The sequence below is a fragment of the Cebus imitator genome, unplaced genomic scaffold, assembly GCF_001604975.1.
Source record: "Cebus imitator isolate Cc_AM_T3 unplaced genomic scaffold, Cebus_imitator-1.0 Scaffold438, whole genome shotgun sequence".
Classification (NCBI taxonomy): domain Eukaryota; kingdom Metazoa; phylum Chordata; class Mammalia; order Primates; family Cebidae; genus Cebus; species Cebus imitator.
This window is the reverse complement of record NW_016107753.1, coordinates 1,662,414-1,685,452: the sequence shown is the minus strand read 5'-3', so window position 1 is coordinate 1,685,452 and position 23,039 is coordinate 1,662,414. Positions and strand designations below refer to the sequence as shown.

The following is a 23,039-nucleotide window of genomic DNA, read 5'->3' as shown; positions in this document are numbered from 1 at the left end:
AATGTAATTACAACATTATTTTTAAAAGGGAAAGAAGTGCATTCTGTCTAGGGATTCAAATAAATTAATGATTTGTCAAAATTTGGTTTCATTTCCTGGGAAATATGCATATTAATCTTAGAAAAACAAATTACTTCTAAAAAGAATTAAAGGGGAGACTTAGAATATATTTGTACCACCTAGAAAGGTATGGAGCATACATTTCTCTGCCCGAAAAGTTTGTTTAAATCAAGTGAATGTCCTTTTTTACCATGGTAACTCAATACTAACAATATTTATAATAGTAACAGTAGTTGCCATTTAAACTATTACTTTCAAATCAATGTGAGAGGCACTCAAATTAGTACTACTTTACATAAACCAGGAAATCAAGTTGCACAGCAAGAATATTTTCTTATTAAAGATATAGGCATGCCAGGTGTGGTGGCTCAGGGCTACATTCCCAATATTTGACAGCCTGAGACCAGGGATTTGAGATCAGCCTAAGCAACACAGCAAGACCCTGGCTCTTCAAGAACGTTTAAAAAATTAGCCAGGTGTGGTGATGCACATCTATGGTCCTCGCCACTTGGGAAGATGAGGCAAGAGGATTGCTCAAGCATTGGAGTTTGAGGCTACAGTGAGCAATGATTGTGCTACTACACACCAGCCTAGGTGACAGAGTGAGACCCTGTCTCTGTCTCTGTGTGTGTGTGTGTGTGTGTGTGTGTCTATATGTTTATATACACATACATATACATATATATATATTTGCCTACATATATATTACATATGTAGGCAAATCTTGTATCATAAGATTCTAGGATTCAAATGAAAATAATTTATAATTCTAGAAGAAAATAAAATGATTTATAATTCTAGAAGATAAAACCCTATCAGTTGCATGCTCTGCTTGCATAATTTTTTTTTTTTTTGCAAATATTAAGGCCATCTCCAAGTAATATAAAAAACCGTATTTTATACTGCCTTATATAAGGGGGGGGGAAAAAAACCTAAACCTATACATCTAATTTTCAGAAGATGACATGTGTGTACAACCAGAGTTAATAAATGAATAAGAACACCAATAAGAAAAAAAAAATAAGCAACATAAAAATCCTTTACTTGATATACATCCTTTACAATATTTCTGTAATATTTTCTGAACCACACCAAAATTGATCTACTATCATTCCCACTTTAAGCGGAATTCAATTGACCATATCCTAGAATTTCTTTCTTCAAAAATAATTACACCATTTTACGGCAATAATGAACTGAGAAATTAGGAAACAACTCCCTCAGTTTGGTATATTGTAGACAAGGAAACTAAAAACCAAGCAGTTGGCTGATAGTTCCACAGTCACATGGCTGGAAAGCGGCATAGATACTTAAACACAAGACAAAAACGAAACAAAAACACTCACAGTCCAGGGTTCTTTCCATTGCCATCATCTTGTCTTATTCTCTCCTGAGAATATACTGTACTCCCTTTCTCCCTTCCCTTTTTTTACTTTCTTCTTGCCTAAGGATTACAGGGTAAGAGAAAGCTTAGCAGGGTCATATGCAATCTGCATGCCTCAACACCTGGTACTTTTAAATACCGTAAGGTCTGAAGGTAGGCAATGCAGTATTACACAAAGAAAAATTATTTAATGGATCCTTTGATTTTTCAGGGGGAGCAAAATGATGAAAGTCTATTTCTGTGATACTCATTATTTTGCTTCCTATTTGTTAAACACACTACTTAAAAAAAATCAAAAGCAGCTTTTGAAAGAACTACAGACAGACTTCTTGGTCTCTACATACATCAATGAATCAATGCCTAGAACTGGATTTCTTATAAAAATATAAACTCTCTTTTATTGCCACAGAGGCTAACCTATAACAACAAATGAAGGAGGGTAAAAAAAAAAAAAAAAAAAAAAAAAAAAAAAAAAAAAAAAAAAAAAAAAAAAAAAAAAAAAAAAAACAGTTTCAAAGGAAGTGAAAGCAAGTAACAGAGGCATTTTTGGATAAACACATTATTGCTACTAAGCTTTCTACAATGAGCCTTTTAAGTAAAACGTTATATTTTCATTTGTCACATCAAATGCATTTTTTAAACAATGTTGGCTTTCATCAAAAGAAACACCTCAAACTGATCAAGACTCAGCTCCATACAAATTCAGTTCCTGGTTTCCACACAAACTGAATACCTCCTAGGTTTATATTCAAGAAAAAACACACCATTTTATCCAAGACCAAGAGTCCCCCCAAAGCCAGGAGATTTTATGTTTTTATGAAGTTCATATCCAAAGACCCGAGCAAATAAAATCTAGCCATGCAATATATAGTCCTTTAAAGCCCATCAAAATCAACCATGTAGTGAGTCTTTTCTGTTCTTAAATAGAGGATGTCTTGGCCAAAGACCAAGCCTATTAATCAGGGAAAAGCAACAAGCAAATACATACAACGATTAGCAAGTGTGTCAAGAAAATGAGTACTTAAAAATGTTCCTTATGATAAGGATAATCGCACAAAACCCTTGCCCTTTTGCTTCCTGTGAAATTATTTCGTCCATTAACACTAGGCTCACTTGGCAAAGTGACATGTGCCTTCTTAGCCATTCAGTACATTATGTCATGGTTTTGACATTGATTAAAAAGATATGTTACCAAGAAAATATCTCATAATTCTTATTTTCTTTCACGTTACATAGTCAAATCAAGTAGAAAATACTGGATAACACAGACTCTACTTTTACCAACAGAACAATTCTAATAAAAACATAACAATCCATAAAACAAACCACTTCACTATAATTACTCTACTTCCAGGTCCAGCAATTATATAATTTGTTTATAAAAAGTAACATTTTGGCCAGTCACAGATCACTCCTATGGTCACAGCCCTTTGGGAGGCTGAGGTGGGCTGATTGCTTGAGCCCAGGAGCTCCAGATTAGGCTGGGCAACGTGGCAAAACCCTGCCTCTACAAAAAATAAAAATATTAGCCAGGCATGATGGTCTGCGCCTGTAGGTCCAGTTACTCAGGAGGCTGACGTGTGAGGATCACTAGATTTTGGGAGATCAAGGCTGCAGTGAGCCACGACCACATCACTGCACTCCAGCCTGGAGACAGAGCAAGACCTCTCTCCAAAAATTGTTTTTAAAAAGTAACATTTTAAAAACTGGATAGAAAACAAAAATTTGGTATTTATTCCTGCGTTTGGTTTGCAAAATGGCTGGAATGAATAAAACTTAATGACTAGTGAATTCTTTTATTTACTAAGCAATTTTTATGTTTCCGTGGCATTTTAAGTGAGTGGTCACCTACTAAAAACATGACAGCATATATTTAATGTTCATAAAATGAGAAAACAAGGAAAAAAACAGTTTATCCTCTCTCCTGAGAACAGACGGGCATTTAAATTGTAGTACACATAAAACGTGCCTCTCATTTTCTTGATTAAAAAATTTACTTGGTTTCTGAAGCTGCAGAATCTATGCCCAGCTCACATGCATTGAATGATTTACTATATTGTGATAGCACATAAACCATGTTAAGCTTCATCAGATTAACTCATTATCTTTAATGATTCCCACAGAGACTCACACGAGGCTAGAACTACAGTGTTTCATTATACAAAGCATATATACTTTAAACAAACAAGCCCATTCAAAAGTAGGCAAAAGATATGAACAGACACTTTACAAAAGAAAACATACATGAGGCCAACAAACATATGAAAAAATGCTCATCATCACTGGTCATCAGAGAAATGCAAATCAAAACTACATTGAGATACCATCTCACGCCAGTTAGAATGGCAATCATTAAAAAATCTAGAGAGAACAGATGCTGGAGAGGATGTGGAGAAATAGGAACACTTTTACACTGGTGGTGGGAGTGTAAATTAGTTAAATCATTGTGGAAGACAATGTGGAGATTCCTCAAGACCTAGAAATAGAAATTCCATTTGATCCAGCAATCCCATTACTGGGTATATATCCAAAGGATTATAAATCATTCTATTATAAGGACACGTGCACACGAATGTTCATTGCACAACTGTTTACAACAGCAAAGACCTGGAACCAACCCAAATGCCCATCGATGATAGACTGGACAGGGAAAATGTGGCACATATACACCATGGAATATTATGCAGCCATCAAAAATGATGAGTTTGTGTCCTTTGTAGGGACATGGATCAACCTGGAAACCATCATTCTCAGCAAACTGACAGAAGAGCAGAAGATCAAACACTGCATGTTCTCACTCATTAGGCGGGTGTTGAACAATGAGAACACATGGACACAGGGAGGGGAGCACTACACACTGGGGTCTGTTGGGGGGAAATGGGGGGGATAGTGGAGGGTGGGGAGTTGGGGAGAGATGCCAGATGTAGGTGATAGGGAGGAAGGCAGCAAATCACACTGCCATGTGTGTACCTATGCAACAATCTTGCATGTTCTTCACATGTACCCCAAAACCTAAAATGCAATAAAATAATTAATTTTAAAAAAAAGATATCATAGGCTAAGCCCCATCTTGACACAGATCCATCTAGATATATACATAGGTAATTGCATCTGTATTTGCCACTCATCTTCCCCTGCTAATCAGAAGCCAGATCAGTATAAAATCAATCATTCTCATAGTTCTGGGGAAATGTAGAAACAGGAAGAATTTAGAAATAGGTTCATTTTCTATGTGCCTCTTTTTATACACTAACTCTCTCTACTTACTGTTCTCCAATGCACTAATTAATTCACAGCAATCAGTACCATCTCCAAACCTTTCCTTCACATCTTCCTAATGACATAATGTTTATGAGGCTAACGGTAATACTGTTCAGTCCTATTTCATTGGACACCATAGGTCACTCCTTTCTAAAAACTCAAAAGATAAAGTCTTCCATTTTCTTGACACCAAAAAATCTTTAATGTGATAACTTTGCTTCCAGCCTAGAGTTCTTCCTTTCTATTTGATATAACACTGGCAGGGTGACCCATATAAAGGGCAAATTTGATTTCAGTTCTGGTTTAAAACTCCTCAATATTTCACCAGCATCTTTTGGGAAAAGACCAAGTTTCATAGCAAGGCCTACAAGCTCTTCCTTGGCCTGACATTTGGATGCCATCCCAGCCAAGCCTCCCAAGAGCATGACATTTTCCTGACATTCCAAGCTAGGTCACCCTTCTGAGCCATTCAAGCTATTTTTCTCCCTGGAATAATCCCTGACTCTAGGCAAGTTCTATATAACTCTAACCCTCAGTTTGAGCCAGAAAAGCCTCCCAAGTTTTCCTCCCAGAAACTTGTACATCTTCCATTGCTCCTGGAACTATATCCTCAATTTCTCCAGCAACATAAACCTCTACTTTATTCTCATCATTCAAATAAGTGTAAAAATATAAGATAATATACTTAGTATACTATCATAATTATTATAAAATAATCACATACCTTTAACTTATATCTTCCTTGTCCTATTTCCTCCTTTCAGCTGTTTTCTTATTTCTTTATTTCACTTTACCTACAAACTTCTTATAAACTGTCTACTGGTATTCTGGCAAATATTTAATAGCCAGGTCTAATAATAGATAAATACATTAGGCCTACTTTACTGTTGTCTTTGTTAGAGAGCTGCTGTAACAAAATACCACAAATTAGGTAATTTATAAACAATTGAAATTTATTTATCATAGTTCTAAAGGCTGGGAAGCACAAAATCAAGGCACCAGCAGCTTTGGTGCCCGGTAAAGGCTGCTCTCTGCTTCTCAGATGGTGCCTTATTGCTGTGTCCTTACATAATAGAAGAGCGAAGAGCAAAGAGGAGGAACATACACAGTAGAAGAGCAGAAGAGAGTAAACCAACTCCCTCAAGCCCTTTGGTAAGGCACTAATCTCATCCATAAGTGCTTTATTCTAAAAGTCAACTCCAAAAAGTCCCACCTCTTAATACTATCATATCGTTGATTAAATTTCAACATATGAATTCTAGAGGACACATTCACACCACAGGAATGATGTTCATCAATTTCTGTGGAATAACTACTATCACTGTGAGTGATGGGAAGCTATCAGACATGACTACACTGACCACAGTGGTGGGAAGAAAAGCACCTTCTCTCAAGCCCTAGGAGCCACCCAAGCATGCTGCCAGATTTGTCTAGACTTACAAGCTCCATGTCCTCTCCTGCTTTTATTATTTCTTAAACTTATTTCAATTAGACCTTTGTTCTTAACAATCTATTAAAACCACAGCTCCCAGTCATTAAGTCAGCCCTCATGTTACTCCACTTCTCAGCAGCATTTGATAACACTGAACAATCCTTCTTTTTTTTTTTTTGAAACACTGTCCTACGGTGTCTAAGAATCAAATACTCCTGATTCTTTTCTAACTTTGGTGGCACTCCTCTTAGTTACTTTTGCTGAACACTGCATGTTGAAATGTCTCAAGGCTCGATCCTCTGTTATATCTCTCTCTATCCCCAATCCTCAAAGCAGTTACTCCTAATGGGACAGTGCTACTTCCCAGGGGAGGTTTTGAGAACTCGTGGAAGCAATTCGGTTCTCAATAATATTCTGAAGTTACTAATATATAGTGGGTGGGTTTGAGGGACACTAGGCATTCTCAATGCTGTGGAGAATACTGTGGAACAAATAATTGTTTCACTTCTTGCATGCTTTACAAATGACTTGCTGGATACTCATGTAAATGTAAAACTCATTTACGATTATGAAAAATACAAAGTTTTTGCATGATTTTAATATGCAATGAAACTTCTATGATTGCAATCACCCTGGAAACTAAAGGAATACTGAACTCTGTTGTGTCTAGAACTTAACCAAAAGCTGTTCGCCATGTTGGAAAAATCGCAACATAAGTGCTGTGATTTGAATTTTATCTCCCCAAAAATTCAAACATTGAAGTCTTCACTTTCAGTATGGCTGTTTTGGAGATAGGACCTTCATGAAAGTAATTAAAAGGGGTTATAATGATAAAGACTTTATCTGATGTAGAGTCCTTATAAGGAGAGACAAGAGACAGCGAGCTCTCCTCTCATTTCACAGTTGTGTGGTTCATGTCTCTCATGAAGGCTCAATAACAAGGCAGCTCTCTCCAAGCCAGGATAAGAGCCCTCACCAGAAACTCACCAGGCTGGCACCCCGATCTCAGACTTTGAGCTCCTTAAACTGTGAGAAAATAAATTTTTATTGTTTAAACGCAGGCTACAGTATTTTGTCATTGCACTCTGAGCTAAGAAAGTAAGAGAAACAGTGCTCACAGCACTTGAATTGTATTTGAAGCCTGTATTTAGAATGTCTTATTCATAACCATTCTATATGTGGGTACAAGTATCTACCTACTTTATTACTAATTCTAGTGGAGTCATGTCTGAAAATTTAAATATCCACTGAAAATCATGTATTATAAATTAATTTATGTTAATAGCTTCTTTATACTTACTAAATTAGGACCTTATATTGACTTTGTTGTGCCTAATGTCTATAAATTTCATTTTCAGACTGTAAAATGGGCACATAAAATGTTATTAAACAAAGTGTTGGATCTAACAGAGATCAGAAATACTGCTGTAGGTGATCCCATCCAGCTGCAATACTTTATGAATATATAAATGATTCCCAAATAAAATCTCTAACCCAGACTGCTCCCTGATTTGCAGACTTACATATGCAAATGCCTATGCAAGCTCATCTTTTGGAAATCTAAAGGACCTCTCAAATTTAATATGTCTAAAATGGAACTCTGTCTACCCTTGCCTCTCAAATATGCTATAGTGCTCTGCATCTCACTAAGTGGCAGCACTGCTGCTCACTCACTCAGGCAGAAGCCTTAGAGTCTTCCTTAATTCCTAACTTCTCTTACATCCCTCCTGTAATACATCAAGAAAACCTGTCAGATGTACCTTTAAAATCCAACCACTTCTCATGAGCCAGTCACTACTACCCTAAGCCAAACTAGAGTTTTCTCTAATGTGGACTTCAGCAAAGCCCTCTCTCTTAACTCATCTCCAAAGTTACGTATATTCTTACCCCTACCATATAGCAGTCAGAGTTACCCTTTCAAAATATGAGTCAAGTCCTGATCAAAATCTTCCAACAGGTTCCTGTTACATTTGTAATACAATTGAAGTCCTGCAGTTGCTCACCTGATCTGACTCATGGGTATTTCTCAGATCTTATCAACTACAACTTTCCCACTTAGTGTCAGGAACACTGCACTTCTTACTCGTCCTTGAGAACAAGTATTTGGCTTACTCTGGGTTTTTGCACTTCATGAAATGCAATTCCCCTATTTATTTCTCCTCTTTATTCAGGGCTCTGTTCAGAAAGCTTTGCTAACCTGTGTTACAGTGCAGATCTGCCAGAAACACGACTGTATAATTAAAGTGGAAGAAGTTCATTACAGGAAACTAATGACTTAGGTGAGGGAAGAAGTGAGAAGCCAAATTGAGGATGGTGAAAAAAATCCAGAGAGTAGCAGAAAACTACTACCATCCACAGGGGCTGGTAGGACATGGGGTGTAGGTGAGGCTGCTACAATCTCTAACCCACAGTCAAATGGAAGGAGATAGAGTCACACCAAAACATCTCCAAAAAAATGACAAATTTCCCATGGACCAAAATACAATCTCTCTAAGAGCAGAGGCATTGTCATTTTTGTTCAATGCTGTATCTCCAGTGACTAATACATAGTCTGGAACACAGTAGGTGTTTAACACACATTGGATTATTAGCCAAAGCTAATAGTTTAAATATTATTTTACACAAATAACTAATCATTGTAATTCACTAGTCATGGCCAAAGTAACAACAAAAAGAGTACTTCCAGGCACTCCTTTGGTTATGCAGTAGTTGATAATAAATATTTATTATAAGCTTAAAGTTTACATTATATGAACATGAACTGTGTAAACTCTGTGAGATTACATACATCCAAATACGATTTATTTATTTATTTATTTATTTATTGGCTTTTTGCAGCAACCAAAAGACATTCAGTTATATCTAATGTAAGGTGGTTGACATAATTGGCCTAAAATACATTGCCATTATAAAGTAATAACATTAATATAATTTAGTGTGGTCATAATCTGACTTATAAGGAGTTTCCAAAAATGAAAAAAAAAATTACTTGAAACACATAACATGTTTTGTTTTAATCTTTTCATGAAAAAATCTAGATAAAGCCTGACACATGACTGGGTTCTACAGTGATATAGAAACAAATAGAGAGTTATCAACTCTTATGTGCCCCAGTCCTTAATTAAACCTATATTTAACATTACTTGTACTGTGAGTAGTCAATATATCATGTGACTAAGGCAAATCCACAATAATATATGCCCCTGTCTTCTCATTTTTAATCCTAAAAGATAACCATATCTTTGGATTATAGAAAGCTTTTCCAGTAGACGATATGGGTATTTATATCCAAGATTCAAAGAAATGTTGTCATGTGATACATGCTACAAGTCCTTTATTGAATATTTATTCACAATTATTACAAATTCATTAACTACTGAAGGAATCAATGGCAGAAATTTTACATTAATTACATGTGAATGTTATGACTTTAATTCTGTTGTAGTACAACTCAAACTGTAATAAGTGGCTATTCAGACCACCAAAATAAGCAAGGGTATAGCATTATCTCAGACATTAATCAATACTAATCATATGTAATGAAGAAATTAACAAAACATTTTTGTACGCTTAAAATGATTAGTCAATAGTCTGTGACCATATGTTTGAAACTGGAAATAATGACTATTCTAGAAGAGCAACAAGATATTAATTCAATTAGAAGAGACACCTACTTGGGTAATCCAATCCATCCACTCTACTACCATCATTTCTTTTCTTTTTCTATTTTTTTTCTTTGAGACAGAGTCTCGCTCTGTCGCCAGGCTGGAGTGCAGTGGCGTGATCCCGGCTCACTGCAACCTCCGTTTTCCGGTTTCAAGCAATTCTCCTGCCTCAACCTCCCGAGTAGCAGGGACAACAGGCATGCACCACCACGCCCGGCTAATCTTTTGTGCTTTTTTTTTTAGTAGAGATGGGGTTTCACCATGTTGGCCAGGATGGTCTCAATCTCTTGACCTCGTGATCCTCACACCTCAGCCTCCCAAAGTGCTGGGATTACAGGCGTGAGCAACCGTGCCCGGTCTACTTGCATCATTTCAAGAAACCTGAATTGTATCTAAAGTGTTTCAAGAATCTTCTAAACTTAACAGGTCTTCCACATATTTAGGAGATGCAGCCAGAGGTCTGGTAAAAATGAAAATCTAGACAACAAATACGAGAGTTTGATGCTTCTTTGTTTTGTGCTGCATAGCTGTTTCGCTTACTTTTCTAGCACTCGATAGCTAGGTACAGTTAATTAGTCTTAGAGAGATCATTTATGGACCTACTTTAAACCTGATCTTCAGTCTCTGTACCCTGCCAATGCAAAACATATTTCAACAAATAAAAAGTCACTATTGGCTGGGTGCAGTGGCTTATGCGTGTAATCCCAACACTTTGGGAGGCCAAGGCGGGTGGATCACGAGGTCAGGAGTTCAAGACAAGCCTGACCAACATGGTGAAACCCTGTCTCTACTAACAGTACAAAAATTAGCCGGCACAGTGGCATGTGCCTATAATCCCAGCTGCTCGGGAGGCTGAGGCAGGAGAATTGCTTGAACCCGGGAGGTGGAGGTTGCAGTGAACCAAGATCATACCACCGCACTCCAGCCTGGGCAACAGAATGAGACTCTGTCTCAAAAAACAAAAACAAAAACAGAAACAAAAAACAAGTCACTATTAAATATCTCTAAGTCAGTTTAAAAAAAACAAACTTTGATATTCAACCTCTTAAGTATATCTTTGATATTTCCTATACCTACTGCTCTTAATACTGAGTTTTAATAAATTCTTTTAGAATAGAAACCAATGATTCTTGATCTCAAAGATAATGCTCCTATTTTTCCTTCAAAAATTGTAATTTCATTGTTGTAAGGCAGCTAAATCTCTTTCAACTAAAGTGTCACACAGTGACACGATTATTTAGGGGTTCTCTGCATGAATGCTTATTTTTTTCCAAGTCAACAAATATTTCAAATCAACAACAAAGAAGGTCTATTAATTGAAAAGCATCTGACTGGAACTGAACTCTCTAAATAGAATGATCTCGTTTTTCTTAATGGCATAGTACATTAAAAAAGGAGGATAAAATTAACACTATTAAGTGTTCCTAATAGAGATGATTAAAATAGTGAGACATCCTTTATTTTAATGAGCTACTGGTAATAGAAAATCACTTTGTGAAGAAACTTGGTAACAATAGCTAATAATAAACCATCAGGAGTTTCTGCTTAGTCTTATGAATTAAATTTTGTTTTCATTGTGCATTTTCTTTCAAATATAGAATTCTACCAATTTATCATTCATGACTGAACTCAATGCCTACTATATTGGGATTCTCACCAGAAAAGAGCTTTCCTTATTCTTTATTTCCAAAACAGTGCAAAAACAAACAAACAAAAAACTGTGATTATTTCAACTGATTTTGGGCATACTGATTATTCATTTGTTCATATTCCACCAGTGTATATCTATCAGAGGATGACCATGATCTCTTTTCGATGCTACCACCTGAAAATTATCCATGTAAGCCTGGTTTTTCATGACTCTGAATGAGTCATTACTGCTCAAAGATCTTTTTAATTCATTTAGATGTTTGCCCATAAAATCCTATGTTGTAGATTTCCTTCCTTTTTTTCAAGTCCCTAATTCCAAACTGACTATCTTTTCTAAAGACATTAAATTTTATACCTACCACTATTATTTTTTAGCTATATGAAATAAGCTCTTTATGTCAACTACTGTAATCCTCATTTCAAACACGTCTTTCTTATTAGTCAACATATTATCCCTCTCCGGTTTTTACTGATATTAGATTCTTCCTTCTAATGCTACCTTCTTAACTTGTGTTCACAAATGCATTACTTCCAGTTTCCATCCCGCCTCTCTACTGCCTCTTTTTCCCTCTGCCTTTAAGTACCTTCAAGTTTTCCCTTGATTTTCATCTATCTAACTAGCAACTTATAATACTATTTTCATCATGGTGCTTCAAATGCCTCAAAAGTTCTCTAAAGTCTCTCAGTTACTCCAGTATTTTGCTAAGGCATTCATGCTCTTCACCAGGTTGACCCTAAATGGCTCTTCTATACTACTCTCCAGAACAAAATCTTTGCTTTAGTTTGATTGTTTTTGTTTCATTTTGTTTGATTGACTTTGCTTTTGTTTAATTTACTAAAGGCTGATTGGATTCATCCCTTCCAAAGAGAGTTTAAACATTGCCTTTCCTGATTTTTGACAATACTGTGAATTTCACTTAAATTACCTACATCTTTCTTCATTTGCCTGATTTCTAAGCTTCAGCTCAAATTGTCTTTTCTATGAAGTTTCTCTTACAGGCCTAGATCACATTTAAGCTACATTTTTCTCGTTCCCTACGGATTTTACATGCCAACTCCTTGTTTAGCACCTAATTATAAGAATATTTAAATTTACATTTGCATTTATGTTTATATCTGCATTCTTTCCTGCAGCAACAACATAACCAACCAACAAGCCAACAGTTACTGAGTACTCGTCAGTTATTCTGGTGGGTCACAGAAATATTAATACAAGAATGAATAATGTTTCTTTTATTTACTCAGAGCCCTTAGTGCAATGCATATCTCAGATAATAAAAAGTATTTACTAAAGACAAGTAAAGTATCACCAACAAGCCTGCTGTTAAAAGTATCTATTCCAAAGATACTGTGAAGTTGCTATATATACAGAAATACAACAAAAAAATGTCATGAAAGAACTGGAAGATTCGTGTGATCTCAATACCAGGTGTTATTTTGAGAGTCAAACCAAGCACATATTTTAAACCCACGTTTTCTAAGAAACACATTTCAGCATTCCCACTATTGCCAGTAAACCTGATAAGGAGGTAGAAACCTATTATTGGCAAGCATATTGAACAATATATTACTAATAATTACTGATATCCAAGATATTCTGATTGCAAAAATGCATCTTAAAAGAGAAAATACAGATGTCAAAACTGTACAAGTAAAAAAAAAAAAAACCAAAAAAACAGAACAGCTTAAAGCATACACACATTTCTATACATGCTGGTAGTTACAATAAAACACATTCAAATTGTTACGTTCCATTATTTTCAAAGAATGTATCTTAAAATTGTATGTTCTACATACCTGTCCAGTCTCCTACTATTTTAAGATGAACCCCAAATGTTGCTTTGGTTTCAGTAGGACACTAAAAAAAATAAATACTAGGATCAATTGTGATTAATAATTACATAATGCGAGACTATAATTCAATTATAACTTTTATCCTGATAGCAAGCCTTCCAAGTCAATACATAATAGAAAGGAACAGACTAAAATCTATGTAGATCCTTATCAGTGGGAAAAAAAAGCAATGTCAACAGGTCAATAAGACTATTTACATTTCTCTAGAACCTATAAATACTTATATGAAACAATACATTACACAGGTTAAAATTGCTAGTGTATTTCATTTAACTACAAATCCTGCTAAAACATCTTCTGAGTTAAAATACATATAAGAAAAGCCAGGTTTTAATCACAAAGGAAGAAATAAAAGCTAATGAATTTTTGTGTCCTTTTCTCCCTAGATATTATATACCTATCCTAACAAATTCCAGGGAGAAAAAATTCTTAATGTGATATTAATTTTCCATGCCCAACAATTATGCTCCTACTGAAATAACTATATCATTCCCACCCTTGGTTCTCAGAAGAAATCTGGAGTGGTGAGGGTACCTGGGGAAGGGGATGAGCTGTGCAAGTGTAGGCTAAAAAAAGTTCTGTGGTCCCCTATTTAGGAAACCTAGAAGACATCCAGGTAGTCAAAATGAAAGAATAAAATCTAGTTTACAGTAAGAAAAATGTAAAACCTCCTCTTGTTTTCTGGATTCCTACTCCCTTATCCTCAATTCCAAAATCCAAATAATTTTTTTATAGCTCATTTGGTAACAATATCTGACTTGAATTAATGGGAGGCTAATATTTCTGTGTACAAATTCATACATAAGTATTGTCCTACAGAATTATCAACTTGTTTAAGCATGCTGACTAACATCCTGTTGGAGATATTAAGTACTATATAAATATGTATACCTTTTAAAGTACATAAATTCTGAATTCTAAAAATGCATCTAAACTAATGGCTATGGGTAAGGGACCATCTGCCTGTGATTACCCAGCTTTCATCAAGTACCCACGTGCCATGGGAAGTATTAAGTGATTTATTTTTAAAATTTACAATAACTTTAGAGACTTGTCTTTTATAGATAAGAAAATGGAGTAATTGAGGCTTAAAATATTGACTTGCCCAATAAAAAGACAAGACAAAATTTGTATCCAGGCTTGTTAATTCTTAATTATAGCAGGCCACTGTCTCTATTAAAGCAAAGATACATAAAACGAGTGAGTTGCATAAGAAATCAAATGGAATAAGAGGAAAAAAGGCATGTGTTAATCATTAGTAGAATCCGTATGCCACAATAGGAATTAAGAGGAAATAGGGGCTGAAGTCAAGGCAAAGATGAAAGAAAAGGGCAGTGGAAGGACCCTCTGACCAGTGATTGGGTTACATAAAGCAAGACCAAGACTTCAGAGTTCACTGTGTTGACTAGTTAATGGAGGTCATATGGGGATGCTATAAAGAGAGAAATAACTGAAGATGAAGGTACCATGAAGATATATTAACAACTCATTAGGCAAAAAGGAAAAGTAGCTCAAAAATCAGTAAAAACACTAAATATGTATTTATATAGATAGGTATTATACTATATATAATGTTATATATAATATGTATAATAAGGTAGTTATTAGTCATTCATAATAAATTATAAACAAACTAAAAGCACATAATCTATGTTAAAGGACTGGAGTTAATGTACTATGCAATGTGCAAACTACTACTTTCTAATCTGTTTCTGATAGGATTATTATTGCCAATAGTAGCATAAAATATTGAAGTAAATTGAAATATTTTAAATGACATTGTTTAAACATTTATACTATTAAAATTATATTTTTCTTTATAATTGTGATTATATAATTAATTGTTTTATTTACATTGTAACTTTCTTTGTTACTGTTGTTGAGATGGAGTCTTGCTCTGTCACCCAGGCTGGAGTGCAGTGGCGCAATCTCAGCTCACTGCAACCTCTGCCTTCCAGGTTCAAGAGATTCTCCTGCTTCAGCCTCCCAAGTAGCTGGTATTGCAGGCGTCTGCCACCAAGCTATTTTTCTTGTGTTTTTAGTAGAATTAGGGTTTCACTATGTTGCCGAGGCTGGTCTCAAACTCTTGGCCTCATGTGATCCATCCACCTTGCCTCCCAAAATGCTGGGATTACAGGCATGAGCCACCACACCCAGGCTACACTGGGATTTTTAATAACTGAAAGCAACCAGTTTGTCATCAGTAAATCTCCAAATTAAAGGACATTATCTACAAAAGCCACCCACAATTTTACTATATATTACTAAAGGCTGGCCAGGGTCTCTGTATAATAAAACTTGTAGCTCTCAAAACGCAAAATACCCAACAAAGATCTGAGCTACCAAATGACACTGTCCACGTGACACTGCATGTCCTTCACTGTGAACTAGATCTCAGGTTATAAAAAGACGACCTAAAGTCAAGAAGAATCAAAATGGAAAGCAAAGAATGTTTGTTCTTGTGTGCCTGAGGGTACATGTGGCTTGAGTTAATCTCACAATGCATTCTAAAATAAAACACATATTTTCCCAAATATTAATATCTCTGTTCAATTCTTTTGAAGCAGATATTGTGAAAGGTAATTGCACACAATGTTTAACATCTCTTTGGGTCTCATAGGAGACTGTAAACTTCCCTCTTCTAAGTACCAGTTCAAGGTATCAATATAGCTTCAAATGCTGGTCTGATGTTGAATGGTTAAAACAAAATATTATTTGACTCAATCTCTTGGAAATGATGTCTTTATAAGTCACTGATACTTCTCCAAACTAAGAACTTTAACAGTCTTTATTTAAATATGTAACCTCATATTTGCAAAGAAGCTTCACAGAATAAAATAAAGAATGACTTCAGTATTTGTGGTTTGAAAACTGAAGATCTTAGAATCACATTTTAGCATCTTTGCATTAAAAAAATCCAGAATCACTAATATTGCTAGAACACATTGTAGTGATCATTGTTTTCTCACTGTCTTTTTGTTTCAGAAAACATCTCAAAGGGATGAAATAGTACAAGCACTGATATCTATAGCTTTGTTATTTCTGCTAAAACATGAATAAAAAGATATGCTCATGGATATTTTTCAGTTAAAAAAGTTACAGAATAATATGTGTTGTTTGGCATATATTAATATTAAAATAAAAAGACAGATATTTGTGTTTTTTTCTCATTGAGGACAATATATAAGTTTAGGAATACTAACTTGGGAAGTATAAATGATGACAGAGAAATCTAAGTATTTCATATATACCTATGTTTTAAAATTGATCCAAGTCTTTGCTATGATAATAATTTTTAAGTATTTTGAAATTTTAATTTAACTGTAAACATTAAGATATTGCTGAATCTCTTTAGTTTTCTCCAAATAAAAAATAAAGTTTGGATCATGTCGACCTTAATGTAAATAATAGAATATATATTCACCTAAGTCTAAGAAAAATAAAAATTGACAATTCGACTGTAAAAACAGATCTGGGGAAATATGTACTTTAATGTCCTTGAGAAAATATAACCTTTAACTTCCAATTATTTCTTCAATATGGCACTGAGTTTTTAATATGCACAAATGGCTAATAATTTTATAACAAAATATAAAAAGATATTTGTAACTTGTCATGTTTGGGAACTAAATGTAAAAACAACGTTACTTGATGTCTCCACACATTGCTTTTGAATAAATATGAATTTATACATCATAAAACAGTTACAAGCTGCATTTTTATTTGTAAATCAAGAGCCTTTTAGTAAAAATTAAAAATGATTCCAAAATAGCAACTTTTCTAGAACTAAATGTGTTAAACCTGAGAAAATGATCACAGAATATAATGTTCTTTAATCATTTTTGTCAAATCTTTATTTTAACCCTTTCTTCCCAAGTTCTTAGTTTCATACTTTTGACTACCTGTTAGACGTTTATACCTGAAATTCACTCTAAATTTACCATATCTAAAATTAATGTTACCTTATTAATACTTCCAAAACTATCCTCTCCTTCTAATTCCATATATCTGGAAATAGTACCTACATCCTTCTAAGAACAGAGACTCATATCTCTCTGAGTAATACTACTTATTTATCTTGCCAGCATTCAATCACCTTTCATTTCCTTTCCAACAGGCTTCCCAATGAACGTGTCTGATCACAGCAATCTCCTATCGATTAACCTTTTGTGTTCCCCTGTGAAAAAACACCCATATTCTTTGTGTCCTATGGCCGATGGCCAAACACATCTGTTTCAAATTCTTTCTGGCTTTATATCCATGTTTCCCCTTTATTTACTCTAATTGAGCTAAACCAGTACTTACCAACTAATACATTCTCTAGTCCCTTCATCTCCCTACATACGAGCCTACTCATTTTGAGTGGCTTCTTTTTCATTTCTCATATTGAATCCTAGCAACTTTTCAAGGTTTATCTTAAAAGCCCCCATTTTATAAAGATATCCTGATTTTTCCTGCCAAGAAAATTCTCATTTCATTTCCCTGAGTCCTCAAATTATGAGTATGACTTTTATGTTCCTTATTACAGTCTAGTTCTTTATTTTTATGTAATTTTTCCTGTATTAATAAACTGTAAATGTCTTGAGATCAAGAACTATTTCTAAATCATTATTACATATTCTACAGCACCTTGCACATTGAGGGTATCAGTTGAATACATATTATAATATCAATTGAATAGTAAGTACTGGATGAAAAATACAGGAGAATTAACCTGAGAATGAATAAAAATGTCAAAGGTGGGCAAGTACTTCTAGAATTTATTTATTCACTCAAGAAATATTTATTTTAGTGTCCAAAATACTCCACAGACTATTATGCTAGGAGCTCATGCAATTTCACAACTGAAGGCTGTTCCAAAAGTCTACAAAAAGACAAGAACATGGAACACTGAATCTTCCACAATTAATGTAATGTCATGACAGTAAACATTTTGACAAATTAAAACTTTAATGCTTTTGCGTTTATATGAAAGAAAAAAGTGTTTAATTGTATATTTGAATGAAAAATATGTTAAATATTAAAAATAAAGATTCTGGAAGAATATGTAAATGGAATTTTTATTAACTTGGTTTGAACATGTTCATGTACCTCAGGTTCCTTAGGCAAAGGGAATACTAAAATAACAGTTTAGAGATATAAAAATAGATAACCACAATGGCAAAAATAACATGGGGAGTGATAAGAAAAATAAAGACATGTCAACAAATTTTTGAAAAGTGACAAGTGAATGAGGTGGTGGTTTAGGAACTGGCTGAAGAAAACATATGAAGCCAAAATCCCACTGCCTTCAAACAGAGATTACCTTGAGAAACAAGACCATCTTTTGATCAGAACACTGGAGAAACTCAGGTCTTAAAGGTAATAGGAGGAAGTTAGAGTTGGGGATCATTATTCAAAAAAAAAAAAATCTGTTTGTGTCTGTATATGAGTTAATTTTATCCCAAAATTCACTTTGCTCTGATCACAGGCTACGTAACTACTACTCCACAAACGCAAGACAAGGAGGGTAGAACACAAAAGGTTCTATGTATAGAAATAACTGGTCATGGAAGGCAGGGCTGAGATGCCAGTAATTCGCTGAATAAATATTTAATGAAAGCATTCTAAGTGTCATCTCAAAATAACACATCCTAAGCGGAGTTGCACAAATTTCCATCAGAACCTCCTCTCCATCCCCAACCTTCCCTACCTTAATGAAATTCCAGCTGCTCAGGCCAAAAACTTTGGAATCAGCCTTGACTTCTCTTCCTTTCACATTATATATACAATCCAGGGAATAAATTTTGTTAACTCTAAAGTATATTCATAATATGATCATTTCTCACACTTCCACTGTTATCACCCTGGTCATAACCATCATCATACCTCGACTGGACGACTGCAACAGCTCCTAACTGGACTCCTAACTGGACATCCTGCCTCTGCTCTTGCTTCCCCTTATCTACTCTTAACACAGCAGCCAGCGTTATCCTGTTGAAAAGTAAGCCATATCACGTCATTTCTCTACCCACACTCTTCCATGACTCCTTTATCCATCAAAGTAAATCCAAAGGCCTAAATGTTCTGGAAATATGAGGCTGAATTGCAGAATTAAAATCCAGGCTGAGAATATAAATTCGGGACGTGAAAGCAATATAGATGATGAGGGAGACTACCCCAGAAATGTGTACAGCTAGAGAGGAAGAGATGTTGAAGAAATGGACACTGGTATATTCTGATACTTAGAGCTTCCAGGAATGACCAGGAACAACAAAAATAGACTAAGTAAAAACAGCCAGAAAATGTGGAGAAAAAACAGATAAGTGGAAAAAAGTGTTTCAGTAAAGTGAATGATCAGCTGTATTAAGCGCTGCTTATTGGTCAAGCCCACTGTAGAGTGAGAACCTAAGAATAACATGGTCATTGCTGAACCTAGAAATGTTTTAGTGGTGTGCTGTGGGCAAAAGTTGGTTGATTTAAGAGAATGAGAGGAAAGGAACTGGATTGCTGAGACAGGGAGCGATAGCTAGAAGGGATGTGACTCAAGAAAGAAACTTTTATTCATCATTTCCTTTGGGTCCTTAGGTAAAAAGAAGCATCCAAAAATAAGGATTGGATAAATTAAGCTCAATATTTAGTAGATTTACTCTAAATACACTAACCTGCTAAAGTTCATACTTATCATGCAAACTCTCATTAGACACTAAGGGACTATTTTTATTTCCCCTGGAAAAAAGCAAAACTAGAGTGGTTAGATGATGTTTAAGTCTCAAGAGACTCAGATGTCCCATTAATTTTTCATGAACATTAATCATCTTCTCTGGTAATTTTGACCACTTTGCTTCATCTATGATTAAGATACATTGTTGCCATGTTAACCTATCATGTATCCAAGCTAGTTCTGGTCAAGCAATAAAATTGGGAAACCACAGAGCAAAGCAATTTTTAAGGTTTAAATAGATGAGAGCAAGACCAGAGATCAAAACTGCTGCAGACTTCCTGGTTTCATTTAAACCCACAAAATTAAATAAACAATAGCAATAAAATGTTGCCAATGTTTGTAAGATCCATAGCCATTCTTGCCTGGTTTTCACTGAAAACTGGAAAATCTATTCCCATAGTGACTGGTTAAAAGATTAAAAACACAAAGTAGAAAAATGATGGCTAGTGCAGCTATGCTATGTAAAAGTGCAGACAATAACAAACTAACAGCTAGACATGCTTCTGACTCACGGAAAAATATGTGAAATCAGGTTATTCAAGCTTAAAAACAATGAATCACACAATGGAGAATACAGATGTCAGGAAACCACGTTTGTTCCTGACTAAAAATAATAACAGAAGAATAAAGAGGTATTCATGTAAGCATCAACTCGTTACTACTATTTAAAAGGCAGACTCTAAATTATTTCCTTAATTGAGAATCCATGAAATTAGTGTGAAAATAATGTCAACCTCAGCTAAATATGAAGGGAAGCTATATTGTGTAGTAAGCAGTAGGTTTCATGCTCTCTTAACTTAGGGCTTTTTCCAATTATCTCTAATTTATATAGCTAAATTAGGTGAGAACATACCTTAATATAGGATTTGATTTGGTAGAAAATCTTAAATTTGGTAATTGCAGAGCACAGCTGGAAAATACTTGTAGACATCCGTTACAGAGTTGAAGAACAAAACATTACATTCTACACAGGTTTTAAATCAATAAAGGTGTAAAGTGAGAGAAGAGTTAAGAAACGGGTTTTGGTTCAAACTATGTTATTGATTGTATTATTTGGGTTTCTTTGGTCTCTTCAGCAATCTATGTTTTAGACCTCTCAAATGTAAATAAATTTGTAGTCTGGACAACAGATTTTTAAAGTTCAGTTGGTGTAGACCTACTAGAATTTATATGTACCTCAAATTTAATTTCTAGTGTTAAAAATGGAGAATTATCTCATAAAAGGTATATGTTTTTAAAACCTACTTAAAGGATACCTTGTTGCACTGCTTAGACCCTTTCCCTTCCCACCCCCCTCTCAACTTCCAGGATCAACACACTCATCCGCCATTCTTCCAAGCTTCTGAAAGGGTTGCCTCGGAGGGCTCGCTACTGAGACCTGTCCCCGGAATAGCTATCCATAGAAAAAAGCTTCCTTGCCTATGGCAACCTGGAGGTATCTCAAATCCAAGGATTGGTCGATTGGGGGTTACAGGTTTGAGCCCCTGATTTCAAGACAGGACCACTGCAAGCTGTCATTTCATCTGCAGAGCTCCTGTCAGATCTTCTGAGACTTCTACGGAACTGTATCACATAATTCAGGTTCTGCCTTGTCCTTTTAGTCAATCGTTATTGATTGTCTTCCTAAGCATACTTCACAACAAATCTGCTGCATGCAATATACCTCCCAGCCTGTTTCCAAGGAAACCTAACCTAAAACATCATTCATCCTTAAGGCTAGAAGACCATAAAAGGTAGTCATCAGTCCCCCAAAAGACTGTTTCTAAAACAATCTGTAGCCAAAGCTTAGTCAGTTACTACATGCTGAAGAATAAGGGGAAAAAAATCTTAGTTTAATCCATGTCTTTGGTCCCTCAGTAACTATTTGAAACAACCATAACAAAATCTATTTACAGAGAGTTTGCTACATGCCAAGCTTCACACATACCACTTAATTATATCTTTTTTTATTAATAGTAGAGTAACTCCATGGAGAAGTTGCTATTATTAACTACATTTTTATAAAGAAGTAAACCAAAAATTAAGTATGTTAATTTTCATGTTCACAGTCTTAATATCAGAAACTAGAGCATATAGGACTCCATGCCAAGCTGTAGTATTCTAAAATCCATGATCTGATACGACACAATGTCCTATAATTTCCATCAGTTTTGTCAGCAAACGTGTGTGTGAGGTTTTACCATGAGAGAATATAGGTGTACCAACAAAAAAACAGTCACAATTTCCTTGGAAAACTCATCACATTACGATATCATTCTTGTGTAGGGAAGTCAATGTTATGTGTTAAAAATAGTGAAGCACTTTAAATAATCAAAACTCCAACTCTTGCACTCCCAATAAATCAGTGCTTAAAGCTTAGCTTTACCTTGACTGAAATAGTGTTTCTGTGCCCTATCTTTTGTACTTTGAAGTTGTACTTTCAGTTTGAAAAGTTTAATCTCCATCTTAATTAGTGAGATTACAAAAACTACTGAATGTGAAATAGTGGTATATATTATCAGTTTGATTCTAACTGGCACAGTAATGAAAGTAAGTCTTAGACTTTTACAAACAGGGGACTTACTCAAATTTCAACACTTCACAGTATTAAAAGAGCTTAGTAGTATGGACAATCCAAAGCTTTCATATTTGTATAGAAAACACATATTTGAGTTTTCAATAAACCTCAGTTCCAAATGGTAATTTTAAACTTATATTTGTTTTCTGACTCCAGCAACATAGATGTTCAAAAATAATAGCAGTGTTAGGAATAAGAAAGCCCTCAGTATGGACGGATGGTGTGGCAGGAGAAAGACAGTGCAGAACAGTTAATGACATGCCTCAGACAGACAGGTCTGTGTTTGTATTTCACCTCTACCACAATGAAATGTGTGACTTTGGGCATGCTATTTAGTCTCTCTGAGCCACATTCCTTTCTGCATCACTGAGTTAACAATACATGTCTCATAGAAACATTATAAGAATTAAATAATGTAATATTCGCAAAAGCTATGAAAGAACCTCTTAGGCACTTAATTAGTAGGTACTATT

At 34.9% G+C, this 23,039-nt stretch overlaps 1 protein-coding gene across 4 annotated transcripts in view; it reads right to left on the bottom strand.

The window, feature by feature from the left end:
• Positions 1 to 23,039, bottom strand: part of NOX4 (NADPH oxidase 4) — a 152,231-nt gene that overhangs the window by 40,550 nt on the left and 88,642 nt on the right. For all 4 annotated transcript variants that reach the window (XM_017510398.2, XM_017510399.2, XM_037732011.1 and 1 more), the window contains one exon: positions 13,250 to 13,310. In XM_017510398.2, coding sequence (XP_017365887.1) covers positions 13,250 to 13,310 — 61 coding nt within the window. The remainder of the gene's footprint in view (positions 1 to 13,249; positions 13,311 to 23,039) is intronic.